This window comes from Setaria viridis, chromosome 7, assembly GCF_005286985.2.
Source record: "Setaria viridis chromosome 7, Setaria_viridis_v4.0, whole genome shotgun sequence".
Classification (NCBI taxonomy): domain Eukaryota; kingdom Viridiplantae; phylum Streptophyta; class Magnoliopsida; order Poales; family Poaceae; genus Setaria; species Setaria viridis.
In genome coordinates this window covers 23852539-23872758 of record NC_048269.2, presented here as the reverse complement: position 1 = coordinate 23872758, position 20220 = coordinate 23852539, and the positions used below count along the sequence as shown (strand labels likewise).

At 47.5% G+C, this 20220-nt stretch overlaps 3 protein-coding genes and 1 pseudogene across 3 annotated transcripts; 2 read left to right on the top strand and 2 right to left on the bottom strand.

Annotated features, from left to right (window-relative positions):
• The first annotated feature begins 37 nt into the window (after positions 1 to 37).
• Positions 38 to 4528, top strand: LOC117864429 (probable inactive beta-glucosidase 14; annotated as a pseudogene).
• A 3956-nt stretch (positions 4529 to 8484) lies between these two features.
• On the bottom strand, positions 8485 to 10051 carry LOC117864410 (uncharacterized). Its single transcript, XM_034748513.2, has 3 exons — positions 9762 to 10051; positions 9519 to 9673; positions 8485 to 9007 (listed from the first exon to the last, which is right to left on the bottom strand). The coding sequence occupies exons 1-3, from the start codon at positions 9910 to 9912 to the stop codon at positions 8852 to 8854; spliced, it is 462 nt and encodes a 153-aa protein (XP_034604404.1). The 5' UTR covers positions 9913 to 10051; the 3' UTR covers positions 8485 to 8851.
• Positions 10052 to 10219: 168 nt separating this feature from the next.
• Positions 10220 to 15559, top strand: LOC117864409 (putative disease resistance protein RGA3). Its single transcript, XM_034748511.2, is given in 9 exon segments — positions 10220 to 10836; positions 10839 to 10919; positions 10922 to 11622; positions 11624 to 11650; positions 11652 to 12103; positions 13243 to 14511; positions 14513 to 14771; positions 14860 to 14968; positions 15150 to 15559. Coding segments are annotated over 9 exon segments (3270 nt in total). The 5' UTR covers positions 10220 to 10589; the 3' UTR covers positions 15275 to 15559.
• A 345-nt stretch (positions 15560 to 15904) lies between these two features.
• Positions 15905 to 17728, bottom strand: LOC117864781 (septin and tuftelin-interacting protein 1 homolog 1). Its single transcript, XM_034748876.2, has one exon. The coding sequence runs from the start codon at positions 17726 to 17728 to the stop codon at positions 15905 to 15907; it is 1824 nt and encodes a 607-aa protein (XP_034604767.2).
• Between the last annotated feature and the right edge of the window lie 2492 nt (positions 17729 to 20220).

The following is a 20220-nucleotide window of genomic DNA, read 5'->3' as shown; positions in this document are numbered from 1 at the left end:
GATTGTACAGGAGACTTTTCACCGATCTAACCTAACCTCTCGTTTAGATCCTGCAGTGATCACATATACAGGATACAGATCTTGAGCTGCTGTGACATGTCCGGCTGGAATCTAATGCACGTGTCCATCAGCTATGCTACACCCCACAAGATGTATATGTGGTCGACTACTGGCCTCTAGGCCGTGCAACACGCACGAGCAAGTCGTTCTTCCGTTTCCCCATGTCCAATGAAGTCCCTCTCCAAAGAGGGAACATGTTTGAGAGGACAGAAGGCAAACAAAAACAGAGGAGATAAAGAGGAGAAAAGCGAAATCCCACGTGTCTTAGATGGCCTCAACACTCAATTTTCATGTCCTAGATCGTGACAAGATTTATGCTTTAGGATGGTGACAATTCGGTAAGGAAAAGACAAGTGAGTTTTATACTAGAGTCATAGTTAGTTTACATACTCCCTCCGTCGTCCATAAATATATGAACTAGCTGCCTTGTTCTAAACGTAATATATGGACAGAAATCGCTTCTTTTGTGCACCTTTTTATAATCATATTGCAATAAAATTAGGATGTCATTAGACCCTTCTCAGAAAGCCTAATTTTATTATACGCTAAAAAGTCCAACGGATAGAGCCCCTAAAACACACAGGCTTGTATAGACAGACACTCGAAAACCTCGGGATCGAGACATAAATTAGAAGGTAGAAGCAGGGGTTGGAGCAGCAGCGAGCAAGACGAAGGAGATGGTAGGCGTGGTGATCGGGCTCGCACTCTTGCTTGCTTGCTCATGCGCTTCAGCTATTGATCGCGCCCAGTTCCCTCCAAAATTCCTGTTCGGGACTTCCACCTCGGCTTACCAGGTATGCACTAACAGTTGCTTTTGGTCTGCACACAGAGCGTTGGCAGTGCATGAATTTTGCAGGTTTTGGTTCTTGTCTTCATATTGTCCCATTTTGTGCATATGTTTGTTACCATATTTTCTAATATCTGCTTGAATAATAACACAACACTTTGCACGAAATCTCTTAAGGTTAGTGATAATAATCCATATCTGTGATGATAAATTGTGCCATAGTTTTATCTAAATATTAAGAGTCATTGATAAAATATCCTCGAAATAAAAGTTGCATTAACAACAATACCTTACCAATGATACTCCATCCATTCCGAATTGTAGGCTGTTTTTGCATTTCTAAGTGCATAATTTTTGCTATGCATCTAGATATAGTCTATATCTAGATGCATAATAATGTCTATGAACCTAGAAAAGCTAAAACGACCTGCAATTTGAAACGGAGGGAGTATATCAGAAGATCGTGAACTGCCAAACACAAAAAAAGGTGGGGGCATATAAAAAATGTTCTGGTCATCGCACAAGCTGCAGCTTGGGCCAAGAATGCACTGAGTCAAGTATGTGGTTCTATCATTCAAGTCTGAGCATAAGTGTGTGACTTTCTCCATCTTATATGGTAACAAAGAGAGGTGATAGTTTCTCCCTCAAGATACCATCATTCAATACCATGTGGATGCGATGCATCAAATCAGCTAACGAAAACATTACCCTTTTCATTTTCTCTTCTTTCTTTCTCCATATTGGGAATTGGGATGCCTAGCTAGCTATTCCATAACTTTTGTTGGTACTGTTATCTGCTTTTCCAGATTGAAGGTGGGTATTTGGAGGGTAGCAAAGGCTTAAGCAATTGGGATATCTTCACCCATAAGCAAGGTTAAGCGTAATAATCCGTAGGAATTAATGTATGTCTTTTGTCATGGCATAACTCCTTGGTGTCAAATTATTTTCATTCTTCCCTTTTTTGTTTCTTCAATATTTAGCAGGTTTTGTTAAAAAAGGTTTTAAATGGTTTTAGGTACAATTAAGGATGGGACCAATGGTGATGCCGCTGATGATCACTATCATCGTTACATGGTATGTATGTTGTTATAAAGCTTCCATGGATTTCATGTTGGGTGGTAATTTAGTAACTATGTAAAATGGGAATCCATATTAGTAGTTGGTGAGTTTCCAGCAATGAATATTTATATCTGTACAACTACTTGAGACCAGAAGTATTTTTCTATGCTCAAGGAGGACATTGAATTGATGCATTCCTTGGGTGTCAACTCATATCGATTTTCCATTGCATGGGCAAGGATTTTACCAAGTGAGTTTGACAAAATTTAACTTATATGTAGTCACTTGCTTTATTTAAGAGATATATTGTTGTTTCATAGAGCTGTTAAATAAAGGTGGTGGTTGTTGGAATTCAACTCTTCCTACAGGAGGCCGCTTCGGGCATGTTAATCCAAATGGTGTAGCATTCTACAATGCCCTTATCAATGCTCTTCTACAAAGAGGTATATTAGTTCAATATACAATGAACACAATTTTAAAGACACCTAGTTATTAACTGCATTCTAAACAGGCATACAACCATTTGTAACGATATGTCATTACGACATTCCGTATGAACTGGACAAGCGATATTTTCTCTGTAAACGGCTTCTTACTCTTGATTGGTTGGTTTGTTTGACTTCAAGATACTTTCCAGGAAGGACTACAGTTACATTGCAGACGTATGCTTCAGGATGTTCGGTGACCGAGTCAAGTATTGGATAACGTTTAATGAGCCAAATATGTTCACAAAATCCAGTTATATGTATGGACGGTACCCTCCTGGTCACTGCTCTAGGCCATATGGGAACTGTGCTTTCGGAGATTCTTCAACTGAGCCCTACATAGTAGGTCACAACATAGTATTGTCTCATGCAAATGTGGTCAGCATTTACAAGAAAAACTATCATGTACGAAATACACTCAACTCTAGGATGTATAAGCACATGGTGATTCCTCGGTTTGAAGGTTAAGTTACTAAAAAGAAAATAAAAATTGAAATATCTTTAACAAAATCTCTGTGGCAAGAGAAGTATAATAATATTTTTACTGTTTGGTAGGGGAAACAAGGTGGTCGTATTGGAATGACTGTTCTTTCAAGATGGTACGAACCATTCCGAAATACCACAACAGACATCTTAGCAGTTGAGCGGGCTCTATCTTTTGGTGCTCTTTTGGTGCTCCATGGTACTTTCTTTCTGTATCGTTGATAACTAAGAATACAAATAACAGTTTGTTTATTTTCTAATAACAAGTCCTAAAATCTAGTATTATAAGTTAATTTCTGATATGAAATTGTATTTTTTACTCTAAAACATCTAGGTTGTAAGTTAATCTGTTATACGTATTTGTATTCTGTACTCCACCTGATTTGCTTGATTATGCCAGGTTTCTGGACCCAATAATTCTACATATTGGTGAAAGGGTAAACATACATTTTGTCGCAATATTAATTTATTGGAAATAATAATAGGCAAACGGATTGGTGGTGGGAGGTTGTTTAGGCTCTCGGTGCTCATCTAGGTTTGAGTCCTAGGACTAGGTTAGGTAATGCCCATCTCTTATTTAGTGAATGCTAAAGCAGTACAACTAGCATGATCAATTTTCAGAAAGAATAGACTAGCTATCGATTGTTGGCCAACTTGAAGGGAAGAGTAGCAATGATTTGATGGTTTCAATCTCATTTATGCAGACAGGGTCGCCAGACTTCAATTCTGTTCCATATGGGATGGAAAAAACGGTCATGTATTTCAAAAGAAGATACAATAACACACCGATGTATATCACCGAAAATGGTATGGTTTCTACCAATTTCTTATTTTTGCAGCTGGAATAAACATTAGTTCTAAATTGAAGTTAAATTTTATATGTTTTTGTTGGTGTTATTTGAGTAGCTATTGGAAAGCAAGCCGTTGTTGGCTGTCCATATCGTCAAACTCTCCCAAAGTCTTCTAATGTATGAAGATGCTTTGATTTTTTAGGTTATCTTCAAGCGAGCAATAGCAGCATGACCGCCAAGGATTTTACCAACGACACAGGAAGAGTTGATTACCTTGATGGTTACATCACCTTTCTAGCCTCAGCAATAAGGTAATTTGAGCAACTTTAAATTGTTGGTTCAATGCTTAAGCTTCGAGCTATGCATTCGATGTGTAGCTTCATGCATGATGCGCTTCCTCTCTTTTCCTTTTTGAAGGAAAGGAGCTGACGTGCGTGGATACTTCATGTGGTCTTTTCTCGACAATTTTGAGTGGAATCATGGATACACCCTAAGATTTGGGCTCTACCACGTCGACCTCAAGACGAAGAAGAGGACCCCGAAACTGTCGGCGAAATGGTACAGAGATTTCCTCAAGGGGTCGCCTCATCTGAGAACGCGGCTCGGAGACGGACACTCGGAGCTGCACCAGTACACTGCTGCAGCCTGATCCGCGAACCGTTTCCTCCTCGGCAGATCATCAGTGTGCAAATGTTTGTCATGCTTTTCACACAGTTCATGGGTTATAATAGCGATGTGTGTTGTCTGGAGGATTCTGTGTATGTGTGTAATGTAAGTCTGTTGTGACTTGTGACTAGTGGGACTTATATTATGTGCAGTCCAGTAGGGCTGCTAAGGGCCGTTGGATCTGGATTTTTTTTTTATCAGAATTCTTTCAGAATCAATCAGAGGGGGGCACGGAAAATGTCGTTGAACCTTAAGAACGTGATGCAGGTCCCTCTCCTACAATTGTGCGACGTGCTGTTGGCACATTGTGAGTTGTCACTTGTCACCTGTGCATCGCTTTCAGCCTTCTGTCGTACGGATGCACGGTAGTACAGTACTACGAAAGCAGCTTGTATTATTGGCTTAATCACCCCAGGACGAACATAGTGTACCACCTACTACCATCGATCGAGATATGTCATTCTCTATGCTCTAGCTCCATTATAGTTCCAACGTAACCATGCCTTAGATTTTTGTTACGCCCAAATAGGCAATAGCAGCACCACAGCGGAAGAATTGTTAATGATACTGAAAGATTAAGTTACATTCGTGACTACCTCACTTACTTGGGCTTTGCAATAAGGTAGTTGCATTTCTCAATTATCTTTCCATGTAACAATATTTTTTGTTACTTGTCTGCAGGAAAGGAGCAGATGTTAGAGGTTAGTTTGTGTGGTCTTTGATGGACAACTTCGAATGGTACTCCGGTTACACCATAAAGTATGGTCTTTGTCATGTGAACTTCAAGTCACTAAAGCGAACACCAAAATTGTCTGTTAAATGCTGCAGTAAGTTTATCGAGCGTTATGAATAGATAGAGATGGCCTCTCTGAGAGCCACCCCCACCCACATCACTACGCGTGAGCGACATGGGCGGACGCAACCGCCGCGCCGCCGCCCCTTCCTCCACCTCCCCACGGCCTCGCCGCCGCTTGAGCCAGCCGCCGGAAGCCCACGCGGCTTGCGAGGATGGCGGCAGCAGGGCGCCCTTGGTCTCCTTCATCCCTTAGTGGGCGTGGCAGCCAGGGCTGCCGGAGGGAGCCGCCGTGAGGCGACACGCGGCGGAGCCGGCGAGGCCGGATCCGGTGCCCACGGCGGCGGCGGCCTCCCCCACGCGGGCTAGCACCTCCCACCCGGCGTGGCGAGGGCCGCCGCTGGGGTGGCTGGACCTCGTGTGCGGGGGCAGCAGGGGCGTTTGGGCGAGCAAGGTGGTGGCTGCGGGACGGCGGCGAGGAACGAGACGGCGGGGTGTGGTGGCTGCGCGCCGTCGGCCGCCAGGCGTGACGCGCTGGATCTGAGCCGACCGGCTAGGGTCAAAGACGACATGGAGGCAGTGGCGTGCAACCGTAGCAACACTGTGCGTGGGCGAAGAGGAGGCCACGGAAGCAGGTGGCGATAGCGGAAGAAGGCCTGCGTGCTAGAATTGGGGCGCGGCGGCTCACAGGCGCAATGGTGGGCTGGAGGCAGCGTGCAGAGGCGCTGCACGTGAGCAGCGAGCTGTGGAGGCTGCACGCGGAGGTGCTGCGCGTGTGCAGCGGTGGTCGGATGGCGGGCTTACGGAGTGGAGGAGGCTTGGTGGCACGGTGTTGCGACGCCGTGAGGAGATGCCCGACAACGTTGGGGCGGTGACCACGTGTGAGGTCGAGTGGTAGCGCCTCTGGGCGGCGACCGCAGCGGAGGTGGAGGTATAGCAGCGTGACGCGTGGAGGCGCGGCGGCGGCGGCGCCCCAGCTAGGCTATCGTGGCTGTGGTCCGGGAGTGTCGAGCCGTGAGCATGCAGCGAGGGATTGGGATACTCCGCGTGAAAGCCCTCGCCGGCCTTTGTGCTAGTGGAGATGACAGCGGCGCCCTAGGGCGTCGTTTTCCCCGTTGGGAGCGTCATGTTGGAGCTACAACCCTGCTGCACAGGGTTTCTCTGGGTGAAAACCCTATCCAGATCCTGGACGAGCGACGGCAGCGCCATTAGCATCGTGCCGATTAGAAGATGTGTATGTGCTGTATGTGTTGTGCGTGTACATGGGCCCTGACTATGTGCCAGGCCCAGCCTGGCTCCCTGTCGTGCCCTAGATGGATTAGGATGGGCAGTTTTATCCCTTAGTTGGTTGTGTTTCTATAAACCTCACCAAGGGCTGCATATATATTTTTACATGTTGTATACCATAATCAATCTATTATTCCACGCAATCTCTATTGCTTTCAGTGCCCTCCTTGGAGGCGTCGTCTCTAGAGACCCAACTCGGCTTGAGGCATTGCTGGTCCATTGGTCATGGGCGGCAATAACCGGTGGTGGCAATCCCGCCGTGTGGCAAGCTGGACGGGTGTTGTCGAGCCCACGTAGAGGCGATCGCAGTTATGGTGGCGACCAGGGGTTGTTGCATGGTTGTCGGATTTGGCTGCTTGCAACGGACTGCGGCGGCTAGTGTTGCTTGGCTACGATCAGTGCGGCGTGGGACTGCGTCGGAGGATGGTGCTTGCGGCAATAGCATCGTGGGATGACTAGGCTTGCAACGGACTGCAGCAGGTTTCTCAGCTTGGTTGTGCCATCCGGTGCGGTACATCATCGAAAGACGGCGCAAGTGACTTCTCTGGCTCGCTGATGCGGCAGCAGAGGCTATGTGCGCGGGTGAAGCAACAAGGAGAGGCCGTCCTGCAACGGCTCGGCTGATTGATGGAGATCTGCGAAAGCAGGGCAACATTGCTCACCACCCTAACAGTGACAAAAGAAACGGATCCATGACGTGGAATACCGTGGCGGGCGTGGCGAGGCCCCCGCGCACGGTGTTTTCTTCGAAGCGACGAGAGCGAGGTGGAATCCAACAGCGGATGTGGCGAGACCCTGCGCGTTGTGTTATCGTGGTGGTGACTGCGAGGCAGCCTGCGAGAGGTCCGGATTCGATGGTATCACTCTATCAGGTGGAGTGTGGTGTTTGCAGCGGCACCTCGGCGGAGGGTCCCGCATGGCGGTGGCCTTCTTGGTGTGGTGCAATCTGCTTCTATCAGGTCATACATGGAGGTTTCGACGACTACATGAGGGTGAATGTTGGTGGGTGTTGCGGTAAGCTTCGTTTCTGCTGCCGTTGTGGGGCGGAGGCAAATCCGCTTGAGAAGTGTTTAAGTTCGGTGCATGTTGATGTCCCAATCCAACCGATCGATGTGTTGTTTAGTTAAGTGCTATTGCGTGGTGCGGTACGTGTTGATGACCCAATCCAACCTGCCGGTGTTTGTCATTGTTTTTTCATTTTGTTGTATTAGCTCAGTCTAGACTCCATCTTTTTTTTAATATAATCAGATCTCAATCTTGCCTAGTTCGTTTAAAAAAAAGAGAGATGGCCTCTGAAGAATCCCTTAGCATGTAGCTTCCTAGCAGAGAAATACAGAATTCTCAATGTCCATGTTTGTATAGTAGTTAAGTGATTTGGCAAAGAAATGTACGCAGGAAATTATTTTGGTAAATTTCATCACGCCCATGTATGCTCGTTCCCAAAACTCTCAACCATTTTTTTAATCAAATATGCCTCTAAAAGGAGTTTACTGAAAAAGAAGTAGAATACACACTCTGACTATCCTCCTTCCCAGTTCAGAAGGCCCACAATTTATGACTGCTGAAGTAGCAATAATGTGACAATAACAAGATAATTGCATTTCTATGACACAGTTACCTGCAGTTTGTCTATGTCTGGTTTTGGTGAAACTTGAGTTCATCAAAGACTGAGAAGTGAGAACACATCGCCACTTCATCCGCAATAACTTGCACACATAATTTATGGCTATCTGCATTGAAAACCTGCATTAAGATAGGATTCATTCTTGGAGACTGCATTCATGAATGATGCAAAGTGTATCCCTTGAATGGACACATCAAAGTAAATCAACAATTGCTTGCAGAATCTGGTCCATGTACATAGTAATTAAATGGAAGTGCGTAAAACAGTACCTCAGTGTATGCCATTTGATAGAGCAAAGATATGAATTCATTAAGAACCAGATGCAAGGCAGTGCGCTTGCACACTCCCATGATTCATATTATTTTGATGATCAAATCACTACTTAACATATCTCCTCTGAAGCTTTTGCAGCAGAATCCTCATTCAAAGTTATAATTAGGCAAATAGCATACATCAAGACAACCATCACATCTTGTTTTCAAGGTTTTTTGAAGCTGTGTTTCTTAAGAATAATGTATACTATTCCACTCATATGAAAATTTGTTCCTTTGATTTTCGACTGAAATGCTAGAGTTTCACTGTCAAAGGCTATTTTGATTGATACATATCAGGTGAGGGTCCCTACAACTTTTTTTTTTGGCACATAGAACTGCCTCTACGTGCAGCAGCAACTCTCCATTACCACCAAGAAGGCTAGGAATATTCTGCCTGTGTGGGAGTAACCAGCAACCCTTCATCACCACCAAGAAGGCTAGGATTGTTTCTGCCTGTGTGGGAGTAACCAGCAACTCTTCATCACCACCAAGAAGGTAAGGACTATTCTGCCTGTGTGGGAGTAGCAGGGGGAGGTGACGTAGGTGCAGGTGTGACAATTGTTGCTGAAGGTTCCCTTAGAGTCTTTGGCCCCTTATCATCAGTGACTTCTGTTGCAGCTCTCTCCTTGGCTTTTTGGGCTCTTTGAACTACTTCCTCCTGCATATATCATACCCATAAGAGAATTTAGTAATTAGTACCATGTGTCATAAAGTAAGGTTTAGAGAAAAAGTGAAGTATTCACAATGGTGTAGTTTTAACTGCATGTCCTGCAGAGGCCAATCATAACAGGGAACAGTTCGATCATGTGATATCTGAAAACAATATCAGCAACCTTTACCTTGGGCGTTCAGCAAGTATATCATAAAGTTCTTTCTGAAAATATGAATGTACTAAAACAATTTCTCTGCAGCCAATTTGAGATTCAGATGCTTAACTAGTTAACTGCACTTTGGAAACATATCTAGTTTCCCACTGGTAGGCTAGATCAGTTAAGCAGTTCAATGCATATCTGTTCTGTACGTTTGCGTGCATAAATACTGGTATTCCAAAACTGAAACCCATATGTTGCACATGGATAATGCTTCCCAGAGACGTCAATTACTCATCACCACAGGTAAAATCAGTAGAGCCACTACCCATCAGGAGCGAGGAATGTATCGCGCAGTACCTGGAACTCCTGCACCTGCTTCTGCTGCTCGGCCTGCCACTGCCCGACGACGCTGAACACCTCGCCCACCACCGACTCGACCCGCTCCGTGAGCGCCTCCGCGAAGGCCTTCCCGAGGAAGAAGGCGTCGAGGACGGCCTTGCTCTCGTTGTCACCTGCGGGACAACACCAGCAAAGAGGACACAGTAAAGCCCCAGCTCGAAATGGAAAGCCTTCTGCTCCTCACGTCAACCAAAAGGGTACCTGTTTTGGGCTCCGGGCGTGAGCCGCCGCTGCTACTCCTGGCCGCGAATCTGGGAAGCCTCCTGGTGGAGGAGGTGGAGGCGCGGCGGGGGCCTGGGGCGGGGAAGGGGACGCAGCAGACGGGGGAGAGGGACGCGGCGGGTGGCGCCATGGTTCTCGCCTTCGTCTTCGTGTGTGTCTGCTTTCGCCTTGCAGCGGCGCGGGTGGGGGTTGGGTGCTCGACGCCCCCCGGCAGCCACCGGCGGAAGCGAGGCCGAGGATTGGGCGCGGTCACGGGTCGCGAATCTCTGGTGAGGTCACGCACGGGAACGGTTGGTGGGTCACGACTCACGACCAGTCGACCACCGCGCTAACGATCCGCAGCGGCTTTGAGTGAGTGATTGCAGGAGACTGACCCACGGGCCGCTGCGCGAATTCTCTTCTGGCAGCCCATTTGAGTGGGCCCCACGGCCCAAGGTCCTGGCGCCGCGACCTCTCGCTCCGGCCTCCCGCTGTCCCGCTGCCTTGCCGTTGCCGGTTGTGCACCGCCGGGCGCCGGCGGCCTTCCTTCCCGTATCACTCAGTGAGCTAGACTTGTAGCAGGAAGCGCGTGTCAACTGGCGATTGGATGGCCTCAGGAGGAGTGCTGTCCATGGTCGTGCACGGGATGGCGGGATGCGTCGTAACATGCCTTCGTCAACCTCCCCAAGAGAAGACTCGCTCCAATCTTCACAATCACCGGGGATGCCTGTGCTAGGCTGCTAGTAGCTCCAATCACATCGGTTAATCCGGAAGGCCAACCAACCGAACTAGTCGCAGGCTCGCAGCTCCAGCGCTGATTTTCCCCCCATGGCGCCGCGCGGCGAGGCGAGGCTCGTCGAGGACCTGCGGGACTTCCTGGACGACTTCGCGTTCCGGGCCAAGCGCCTGGCCGCGCCGCTGCTGCGGCCGTTCAGGCCCTCGGCGGAGTCGGTGGCCGTCGACGACGCCGAGCTCGACATGCTCAAGGCCAAGCTCTGGCGCATCCGCGCCACGCTCCGGGCCGCCGAGGACCGCGTGGTGGCCGACGACTTCGTCGCGCTGTGGCTGCAGGAGCTCGGGACCTGGCGCACGCGGCGGAGGACGTCCTGGAGGAGCTCGAGCTCGAGGCCCTCCGGGCGGCCCGCCTCGAGGGGTTCAAGGCCATCTCCTCCGGTCCAGCGCCGGCGGCGGCGGCAAGCGGAAGCGCGAGATCAGCCTGATGTACTCCTCCTCCCCGGACCGCCTCTGCCGCAAGATCGCCAAGATCATGGAGCGCTACAACGAGATCGCGCGGGACAGGGACGCGCTCCGGCTGAGGAGCGGCGATGGGGAGAGGCGGCGGAAGGTCAGCCCCATGACGCCCACCAGCTGCTTCACGAAATGCCGGCTCCATGGTAGGGAGCGGGACATGAGGCGGGTCACTGAGCTGCTATTATCTGACGAAGCTAGCTGCAGTGATGTATATTCTGTTGTTTCTATCGTCGGGCCGGCCGGTGTTGGGAAGACCAGTCTAGCCCAACACATCTTTGGTGACGAGGCCATCAGCTCGAAGTTCGACATTAAGATGTGGGTATGGGTGTGCCAAGAGTTTGATGCCTTGAAGCTTACACGGAAACTCTCCGAAGAGACTACGGAGTCCCCTTGTGACTTTGCAGACATGAACCAGATGCATCGTGTCATCACTGATCGGCTGAAGGGAAAGCGGTTTTTGCTTGTTCTTGATGATGTATGGGATGAGAGCCGAGACCGTTGGGCAAGCTTGCAGGTGCCTCTGCAATGCGCTGCAAGGGGGAGCAGAATTGTAGTGACCACGAGAAGTAAAAAGGTTGCCAAAATGATGGCTTTGAAGATGCACCAATTGGGGGTACCTGTCTGATACTAACTGCTGGCTCTGTGTGCCAAGATGCTGCTTTGCGAGGCCGTGATCCCAGTATTATCAACGACAGTCTTATTTCTATTGGTAAATCGGTTGCAGCAAGGTGCAAAGGCTCGCCATTGGCTGCAAATGCAGTTGGCCATGTTTTATCCAGTGCAGTTGATAGGAATCATTGGGAGGCTGTTGAGCAAAGCGATTTGTGGAACAGTGAAGTGGTTGAGCAGACCCTTCCTGCTCTTCTGGTGAGCTACAACAGCTTGCAGGAGCACTTGAAGCACGGCTTCTCTTATTGCTCATTATTTCCAAAAGAGTATTTGTTCAGAAAAGACAAGCTGGTCCGTCTATGGTTGGCACAAGGCTTTGTCGAAGCAGACAGAGAACATCTTGCTGAAGATATTGCCTGCAAGTATTTTGATGACCTAGTGGAAAAGTTTTTTCTACAGAGGCTACCATATAATGAAGAGAGGTAATGTTACTAATTTTGGAATTAACAATGAATGTTTATGCTTTTTCTTCTTGACATATGATTCAAAGCTGAACTAGGCTGTGCATATGATTCAGAATTGGTGATGGTGCATACATTTGTTATGCAACATTCAAATACCCAAACATCTCTATCTAAATTGCCTCGTCATATCTACATGGTATCTAAATTGCATGTTAGTCAGTACATATCGCACACTGAAGAAGGTGGTAGAGCCACTTACAAATGCATGCCACTATGTCGGGATAGTGATAGACTGCAGTCCATACTGCATGCCACTATGTCAGGATAGTGATAAACTGCAGTCCATCAATAAATAAAGTTCTGAAAGAGTGTTGCAATATTTTTACATTACGATTGAAAAGTTAAAACGTGCTATTGGTGACTTGGTAGCAAATCTTTACGCATCTAGTTGTATTGTTTCCAAGAGATGTTCATACTGCAATCTGGCTAATGCTTTTATACAGAAAGATAAGACATTGATAAGGAAATGGCACATTACATACTAAATATATAAAACCAAATATTATAAATGAATATACAATTGGCGTCTAAAAAATATAATACACAGCCATAAGTATTGGCTCTTTTTTACCCTTCATTTATTTTGTACATTTCCTTTTTTGCATTAGTTTGATCATTTAGCCAATTTATACTATAGCATAACTTTTCTGAGATATCCTTAGTGAATGCATCTTGATTCTTGATTACTTCTAATGACTGTTACACAAGTAGAAGCGATATGATACTATCATGCCATGCCTTGGGAACCTCAAGTTGTCATGACCATTTTTCTTCAGTGGCTGTTACAGAACATTACAACTGCTATTGACATTCTTCCAGATTTCAGTTGTCTCTAACCCAGTAAGCAGTAACCTAGTAAACATTTTGGGTCGTTTGCTAAATCATGTTGTCGTTACTGGACTTGTGGCTCCCATTGATTAAACTAAATGAATATCATCAGAGTATTATCTATCCCAGCTGTGCAGATTTTCCTATCTAGTTAAACATTTTTTTAGATTCCATGTTTGGTGATGGCAATCTGTTGTAATGATATTTCTTGTGCATTTATGTTGTTCTATAAGATAATTTATAAACTACACTAACTCTTCTTCCAACAGGTATGTCATGCATGACCTCTATCATGAGCTTGCTGAATATGTATCAGCCAAAGAGTATTTCAGAATAGAGACATCTACATGTAGCAATGTGGAAGAAAATGCTCGACACTTATCTTTAGCTCCAAGTGAGGACCACTGCAATGAAATCGTACAATTACATGCACTCTAAAACGAAGATATAAAAGAATATCATATTCCTGGCTTGCGAACGTTGTTGGTTGTTCAAAAGGATGAACTCGAGGACAAAGGAAATACTTTGTACATAAATTTCCCAAGGGGCATGTTCAAGGTTCTCGGGTCTTTGAGGGCTCTAGACTTAAGTAACACTAACATGGAGAACCAGCCCCACTCTGTTGGTGAATTGATACACCTTAGGTACCTAAGTCTTGAGAATACCAAAATCAAGTGCCTGCCGGAGTCAATAAGTGCCCTCTTCAAGTTGCATTCGATGAATCTCAAATCTTGCAATAGCCTTAGTGAATTACCTAAGGGGATCAAATTCCTCACTAATCTGAGGCATCTGGAACTGCCATCCATGGATGATTGGAATATGTACATGCCATGTGGAATTGGTGAATTAATAAACCTACAAACAATGCATGTGATCAAGGTCGGAAGTGATTCAGGCAGCTGTGGGATTGCTGACTTAGTTAACTTGAATAAGCTTAGGGGGGAGCTGTGCATCTCTGGAATAGAGAATGTAACAAGTGCACAAATTACTCCTGAAGCTAGCATCAAGAACAAAGGTGAATTGCGTAAATTGATATTCCGCTGGTCTTGTGTCGACTCCATGTTTTCTGATGAGGCATCATCTGTGTTGGATAGTCTTCAACCTCACCCTGATCTGGAGGAGCTGACTATCAGGGGCTTCTCTGGTGTGAGATTTCCTTTATGGCTGGGAAATCATATGTTTGGCATTTCCATTTTAGAACTAAAAGATTGTCAAAACAGTAAAGAACTGCCATCTCTTGGTCGATTGCCTTGTCTCAAACATCTTTCAATCAATTCGCTCACCAGCATAATGCACGTGAGACGAATGCTTTCTGTCCATGATGAAACTACCTGCTGTGATTATGGATCTAGCACCAGCAGAGCCTTTCCTGTATTGGAGACACTGAAGTTTATGAACATGGACTCCTGGGAGCTATGGGATGAGATTGAGGCCACAGATTTTCCTCATCTTCAGCACCTCACCATTATGAGATGTAGCAAACTGAGTGGGTTGCCCAGTCTCCAGGCACTGCAAAATCTCCGTATAAAAAATTGTGAGTCTACTCGAGTTGCCAAGTTTCCCTTCCCTCCAATGTATTAAAATTGAGGGTTTCTGGAGTGTTGGTCAAATACTGCAGCTCCCATTATTTTCTCATATTGAGACATTAGAACTCCGTTGTCACAAGAAAATTGTATCAGTGAAAAAGATCCAGAATCCACTCCTTCACAGTTTGAGATTGAAGCAGAAAGGATTGCTACATAAGGTTTCAAGTTGTTAAGTGTTGCCTTTCCAGAATCTGTTTGTTCAAGATAGTCAGGTACATGTGATCACTAAATTACATACCAGAGATAATCGTTATCTAACATTACAGATTCTGAAATGTACATGCTTGCTATATATTTCAGAGAACTTGGACATTTTTACGGTGTGCAGGATGAATACTCGAATGCAATTGCAATTTTATTGCATTTAGCGATCTTACCTTTGGACAAACCAATGTCCATCCCTCTGAAGGTAGCTCCATCCACCTCTGATTCCTTTGTTGACCGCTTTTTCATTTTTGGTGCACATATGCATTAACGTCGTCAAATTAGGCTTATTCTTTAATAGGAAGGACCTATTTGGCATGTAATAGTGTTTATGTCAACTGGATACATTTAACCGATATTGCTTCATTTATGATTATTAATTTCAGCAAAGACCTGCGAAGGTGTATCATTCCATGCTGGAGAACCTGAAGACATTGAGCTTGTATCCTGTAAACCAGTTTGGGTTCAAATGGGTCAGCCAGAAGAGATTGAGCTTGTTTGCATAGACTAATCTGACTAATGACAACAAAATCAGCTTGATGGACAAACCAGGATCCTTCAGGTGGTGATACCTGAATAAGGTAGCTCAAATCAGGGTCTTCAGTTTTAGATTGGAATTCTGGTTAGCTGCTGTTGTATGGTGAGTAATATCAACCATTTTCACCTGGTGTCAGGTTGCTCCATTCAGTAGTTTTTTTCCCTTTGATACTGTATGCACATTTAGATATTTCGGACATATACATGTATATATACCTGGTATATTTCTGTTAATACTGTATATGCATTCGTTCTGACATTTCAGCGTACATAAATATTTATGTAATGATCAGAAATTTACATTCAAAAAATATGTTTTTCAAAATTGACAGTACAGACTGCAGAGTACAACAATGAATAATAAGTAAGGTACTAAGGTGTTTTATCATTTGACTGCCTGTACAATGGTTTTCCAGTAAGATGTTTCTCAAGATGTGTTATCCCCTTTGCATCACAAATATACAACAAACATATCAAATCAGCACTAACTGACAGATCCCACCTAAATCCAAAGTATTGTCACTGCATACATACATCTTGGATCTTCCTGAATCCTGAACGCACAGGCAAGAGATTTCCCATCTCCCGGTCTTGTTCATGTCGATCACTGTTGGCGCCTATTACGTCCACAACCAACGCCCGCACGCCCTCGTGATCTGTAGCGGCAAGAGTAGACCTCGCGGGCGTGCTGCCCCCGTCCCGGCGGCCGGTAAATCTCCAGACCTTGGGCTGCGCGGCTAATCTTTTCGAGGCCGGCCTCGATGGGCACACGCACGCGCTCGTCGGCGAGCAGCTCCGGCGTCAAGAACCGCTTCCACCTTTCGTGCCACGCCATGGCCTCCGCCACGGTGGGTCTCGCTGCCCACAGCCACCGGCACAGCGCGTCTTGCCACTTGCCGAAGAACTCCTCCTCCAGGAGCCGCGCCATGTCCGACGCCGACACCACGGACGGCGCCCACCTCATCATCCCACGGAACCCGCCGTCGTCCTGCTCCGGCGGCGTGACGCGCACCGCCCGCAGGCCCCGTCTCAGGTACGGCACGACGTGGCCGCCGACGAACTCCCCCCACGCCGCCGGCCCGAACGCGTCCTTCCACGGCAGCACCATGTCGCGGTCGGCCGAGGCCCGGGCCGCGTGCCACCCCTGCAGCTCCCTCCCGAGCTTGCCCCTCACCGTCGCGTACAGCGGCTCGAGCCAGCGCCCGAGGAGCGGGATCCACGGGCGCACCCAGACGTGGCACGGCACGGGCCCCCACAGGGGCTCCCAGGACTCCACGGCGGCCGACAGCTTCGGCATGACCACCTGCTCGAGGACGCGCTGGATGGCAGGCAGCGGCAGCGCGTCCCCCCACGTCTCCAGGAACCGGACCATCGGCTCCGGGTCCCTGGCATCCCACGTCTCGGCCGCCGACGCCAGCGCGGGCCCCACAACAACGTCGTCGACCAGCGCGGCGTACGGCGACGCGGCCGACCCGTCGTCTAGCAGCGTGCCCTTGAGCTCGAGCACCGCCTCCTGCCCGCGCGACGGGTCACTGAGCGGCTCCCACTGCCGGAACACCGCGCGCCGCAGTAGCGGCGCCGCGATCGCGAGGCGGTACGTCGTGTACTCCCGGGGGCACTGCTCCTTCAAGGCCGTGAACTCGCGGATCAGCTCGCCCGTCGTGAGCGCCCCTGACGCGCTCGCCTCCTGCACCCGCGCGATGGCCTTGCTGATCGCCGCCGCCAACGTCTCCTCCCCGTAGCATGGTTCCCCCTGGCCGCCGCTCGACCACCGAGACGCCCGGGCGAGTGCCTTGTGCACCCACGCGACGGCCTCGGCGGCCCTCTCCTCCGGCGGTGTGGCGAGGATCTTCACGTCGAACACCAGATCGCGCTTCCGTTTCTTTGCTCCTCCGGCTTCGTCCCACTTGGGCCAGTTCTCCGCGCTGGGAGGCGGCTCGTCGTCCGCCCAGCCGGTGATGGATCCCTCGGCGGTGCCGAGGCCAGCGTTCTTGGGCCGCGGGATCACTTCGATGGGAGCGACGATCCCCTGGCCGTGCCTGCCGAGGCCCGTGCCTTCCTTGTAGTTCATGCGCTTCATCATCTTCGCCACCACCGTGTTGGACGCCAGGCTCCCGGGCGCCGGCGCCGGCGACGTGGCCTGCCGAGCCGGATCCCAAGACGACGACGATGCGGGATTACGAGAATCTCCGGACGGAACGGCCGCAGAGTCGGCCGCGGAGACGAAATGGACGTGCTTGGGGAGATCGCCGGAGCCGTGTGGTCGTTTCTGCGGCGGACGGCCGTAGTCGGCGCCGTAGCGACCGGGAACATCGGCGCGGTGGGCAGACGCGGAGTATCCGCCCGTTCCCCACCGTGCCCTAGCCCAGCGGCAGTTGTCGCCGGCATCGCGGCCGTGGGTCGCGTAGCGCCGCTCGTCGGCGTCCATGAAGCCCACGCGGTGGTCTCTGGGGATGGAGATGGATCTGACGCGAGATTCGGACAGAGTTTAGGGTTGTCCGGCCGGCGGCGGCGGCGGCTACTCGCAGCACGTTTTCTCGCACCGAACGTCCATGCCTGCGGCCCCTAGATATTGTGGGCGCGATGCGCGTGCTTAAGTCCGAGTCGGTCGGGACGAGTATGGAAACTGGAAACCTTTTACCGCGGGCGCGGGAGCCCAGCTGTGAGCGATCAGTCGGTGACTGGTGGCGTTCCTTGAATCGGACTTGTGCTTCGCATTGGGAATTTGTCCTGCTACCATTCGGATTTCTCGTCTCTCAATCGCAAGTTGGTTAAGGGTGGGCTACGTGACTTAGGTGAATTCCTCGTGCAATTAAGCGCGCACATTGCTAATGTTTGAATGATTTTATCAATATGGAGCTGCTAGCGCAACATTCAACCATTTCCTCTTCCTTTTTCGCGTCATCTTCGTCTGGACGCTCGAGCTCAATCCAAATTGAACACCCCGCTCCACGTGACAAGCCAAAGAGTAAAAATCTTATTGAAACATGTCTCACACCACCACAAAAATCATCAGTATTTCTATCCTCCTCCTAAGCACCTTCCTAAATCAACCTTGCAGGTGGTAACATTCAAATCAACTACTGCAACATCATAACTCGCCTATTGTACAACCCGAATAAAAGCACGGGAACATCCAGAATCATCTATTGCAAGTTGCAACATCACAAATACCATACCGTGACATCTCAAATTAACCATTGCAACATCAATTACTGCTAAAATTTCTCTTACAATGTTACAGGCGTATTCCAAATAAAAAATTATATTGCAACAGTAAAATATAATTTCTACAATATCTTACAGACATACAGGTGGAATGGGAACATATCCCCAAGAGAAGAAGATAGCTAAAATAAACAAAAACAAACACATGCAACATCTCAAATAGCCTGTTGCAAAATCCGATTGACTTGTTCGGAGCAGCGGAGCACACCTAACCTTGCGGGTTATCAATAATACTAATGAGCTGGAAAAAAGAATCTATCAATAGTTACCAAATGCCACGTCCATTTGCGTTTCATTGTTCCATGCACAACCGGTTTCTTATCATAAATACCCGTACTATGTGATCTTAATCAACTATAAAAACATCATGCTATAGAACAAACACATGCTTTATACAGCCATAGGATACCCTAAAGCTGAGGTATCGTAAACTCCCAGCTACGACATCATCAAACCTATGTTGCGTTCCTAAAGGTTTTGCAAATTGTCCATTTCGTCTTCTGAAACCTACAACGGGAATCTAGTAAGGACTGCGCAATGTAGAAACTTAAACGGTTATAATTTACTTAATACAAATACCACCGGATCTTTGTAATCTCTAGTGGTATGTCGAACAAGGTAATGACAATGTCTGAACATCTTTGGAGTGTATTGAGTTAGTGAGTAGCACTTACTGTTGTGTTTGCAGTTGAATTCTTCCTGTTCGCTCAACAATATTGGTTTCCAGAATTTTCCTCTTTGCCAACCAAACGATTATACGTGCAAGCTATGCGACTGGGTGGATTACTTGCACACGATTGAGCGTGCAATGCAACTTATTTATCACGCGTGCTAACCTTGTCAATCACACATTACATAATTGTGTTTATGCACAATTGCATGCCTATCAGTAATAATGACAGGCGATCGTATTCTTATAAATCTACAATAAACATATTGTCCTCTGTAATTCTATAATTTATAGCAATTTGCCTATCTTCTCAATCATAATCTATTTTATCGCATCAAATAAGGACTGATTGATAATTAAACCCCAACTTTTTTCCTGGAACAGAAACTGCATAATGTTAATCCTTCGTTTTCAAAATGGAACAGCCCCACGAATTTTTCTAAGCTATACACAGAATCTGTAGCTCAGTAGCTCTACAGAGGCCCAACCAGACTTGGGCCAACCGTGAATTTAGGCCTGAATTTCGTCAAAACTACAATGCTCCACACATTTGTTTCAGCATTACAAAACTTTTTTTTTGCGGCTACCCAACACATTTTTTTAATAAAACCAACACACATATATATGGTCCCAAACTCCCCATCTCACTCTCTTGATTGGTTGTTTGCGACAAAAGCTGAGTCTAATCCTAACCAAATTGCTTGGATCTCTTCTGCCGTTTGCCAAAAACTGGCGGGAATCATATCCAGTTTCAAGCCGGAGGCAGGCTCAAAAAATTTATAAAAAAACACGAGGAGGTAAAACATACTTTTCTCAGGGGCTGTTTGGATACGAGCTACTAAACTTTAGGAGTGTCACATGGACGTTTTGATCCTAATTAGGAGGACTAAACATGAGCTAATTATAAAACTAACTGCAGAACCCCTATACTAATTCGCGAGACGAATCTATTAAGCCTAATTAATCCATCATTAGCAACTGGTTACTGTAGCACCACATTGTCAAATTATGGACTAATTAGA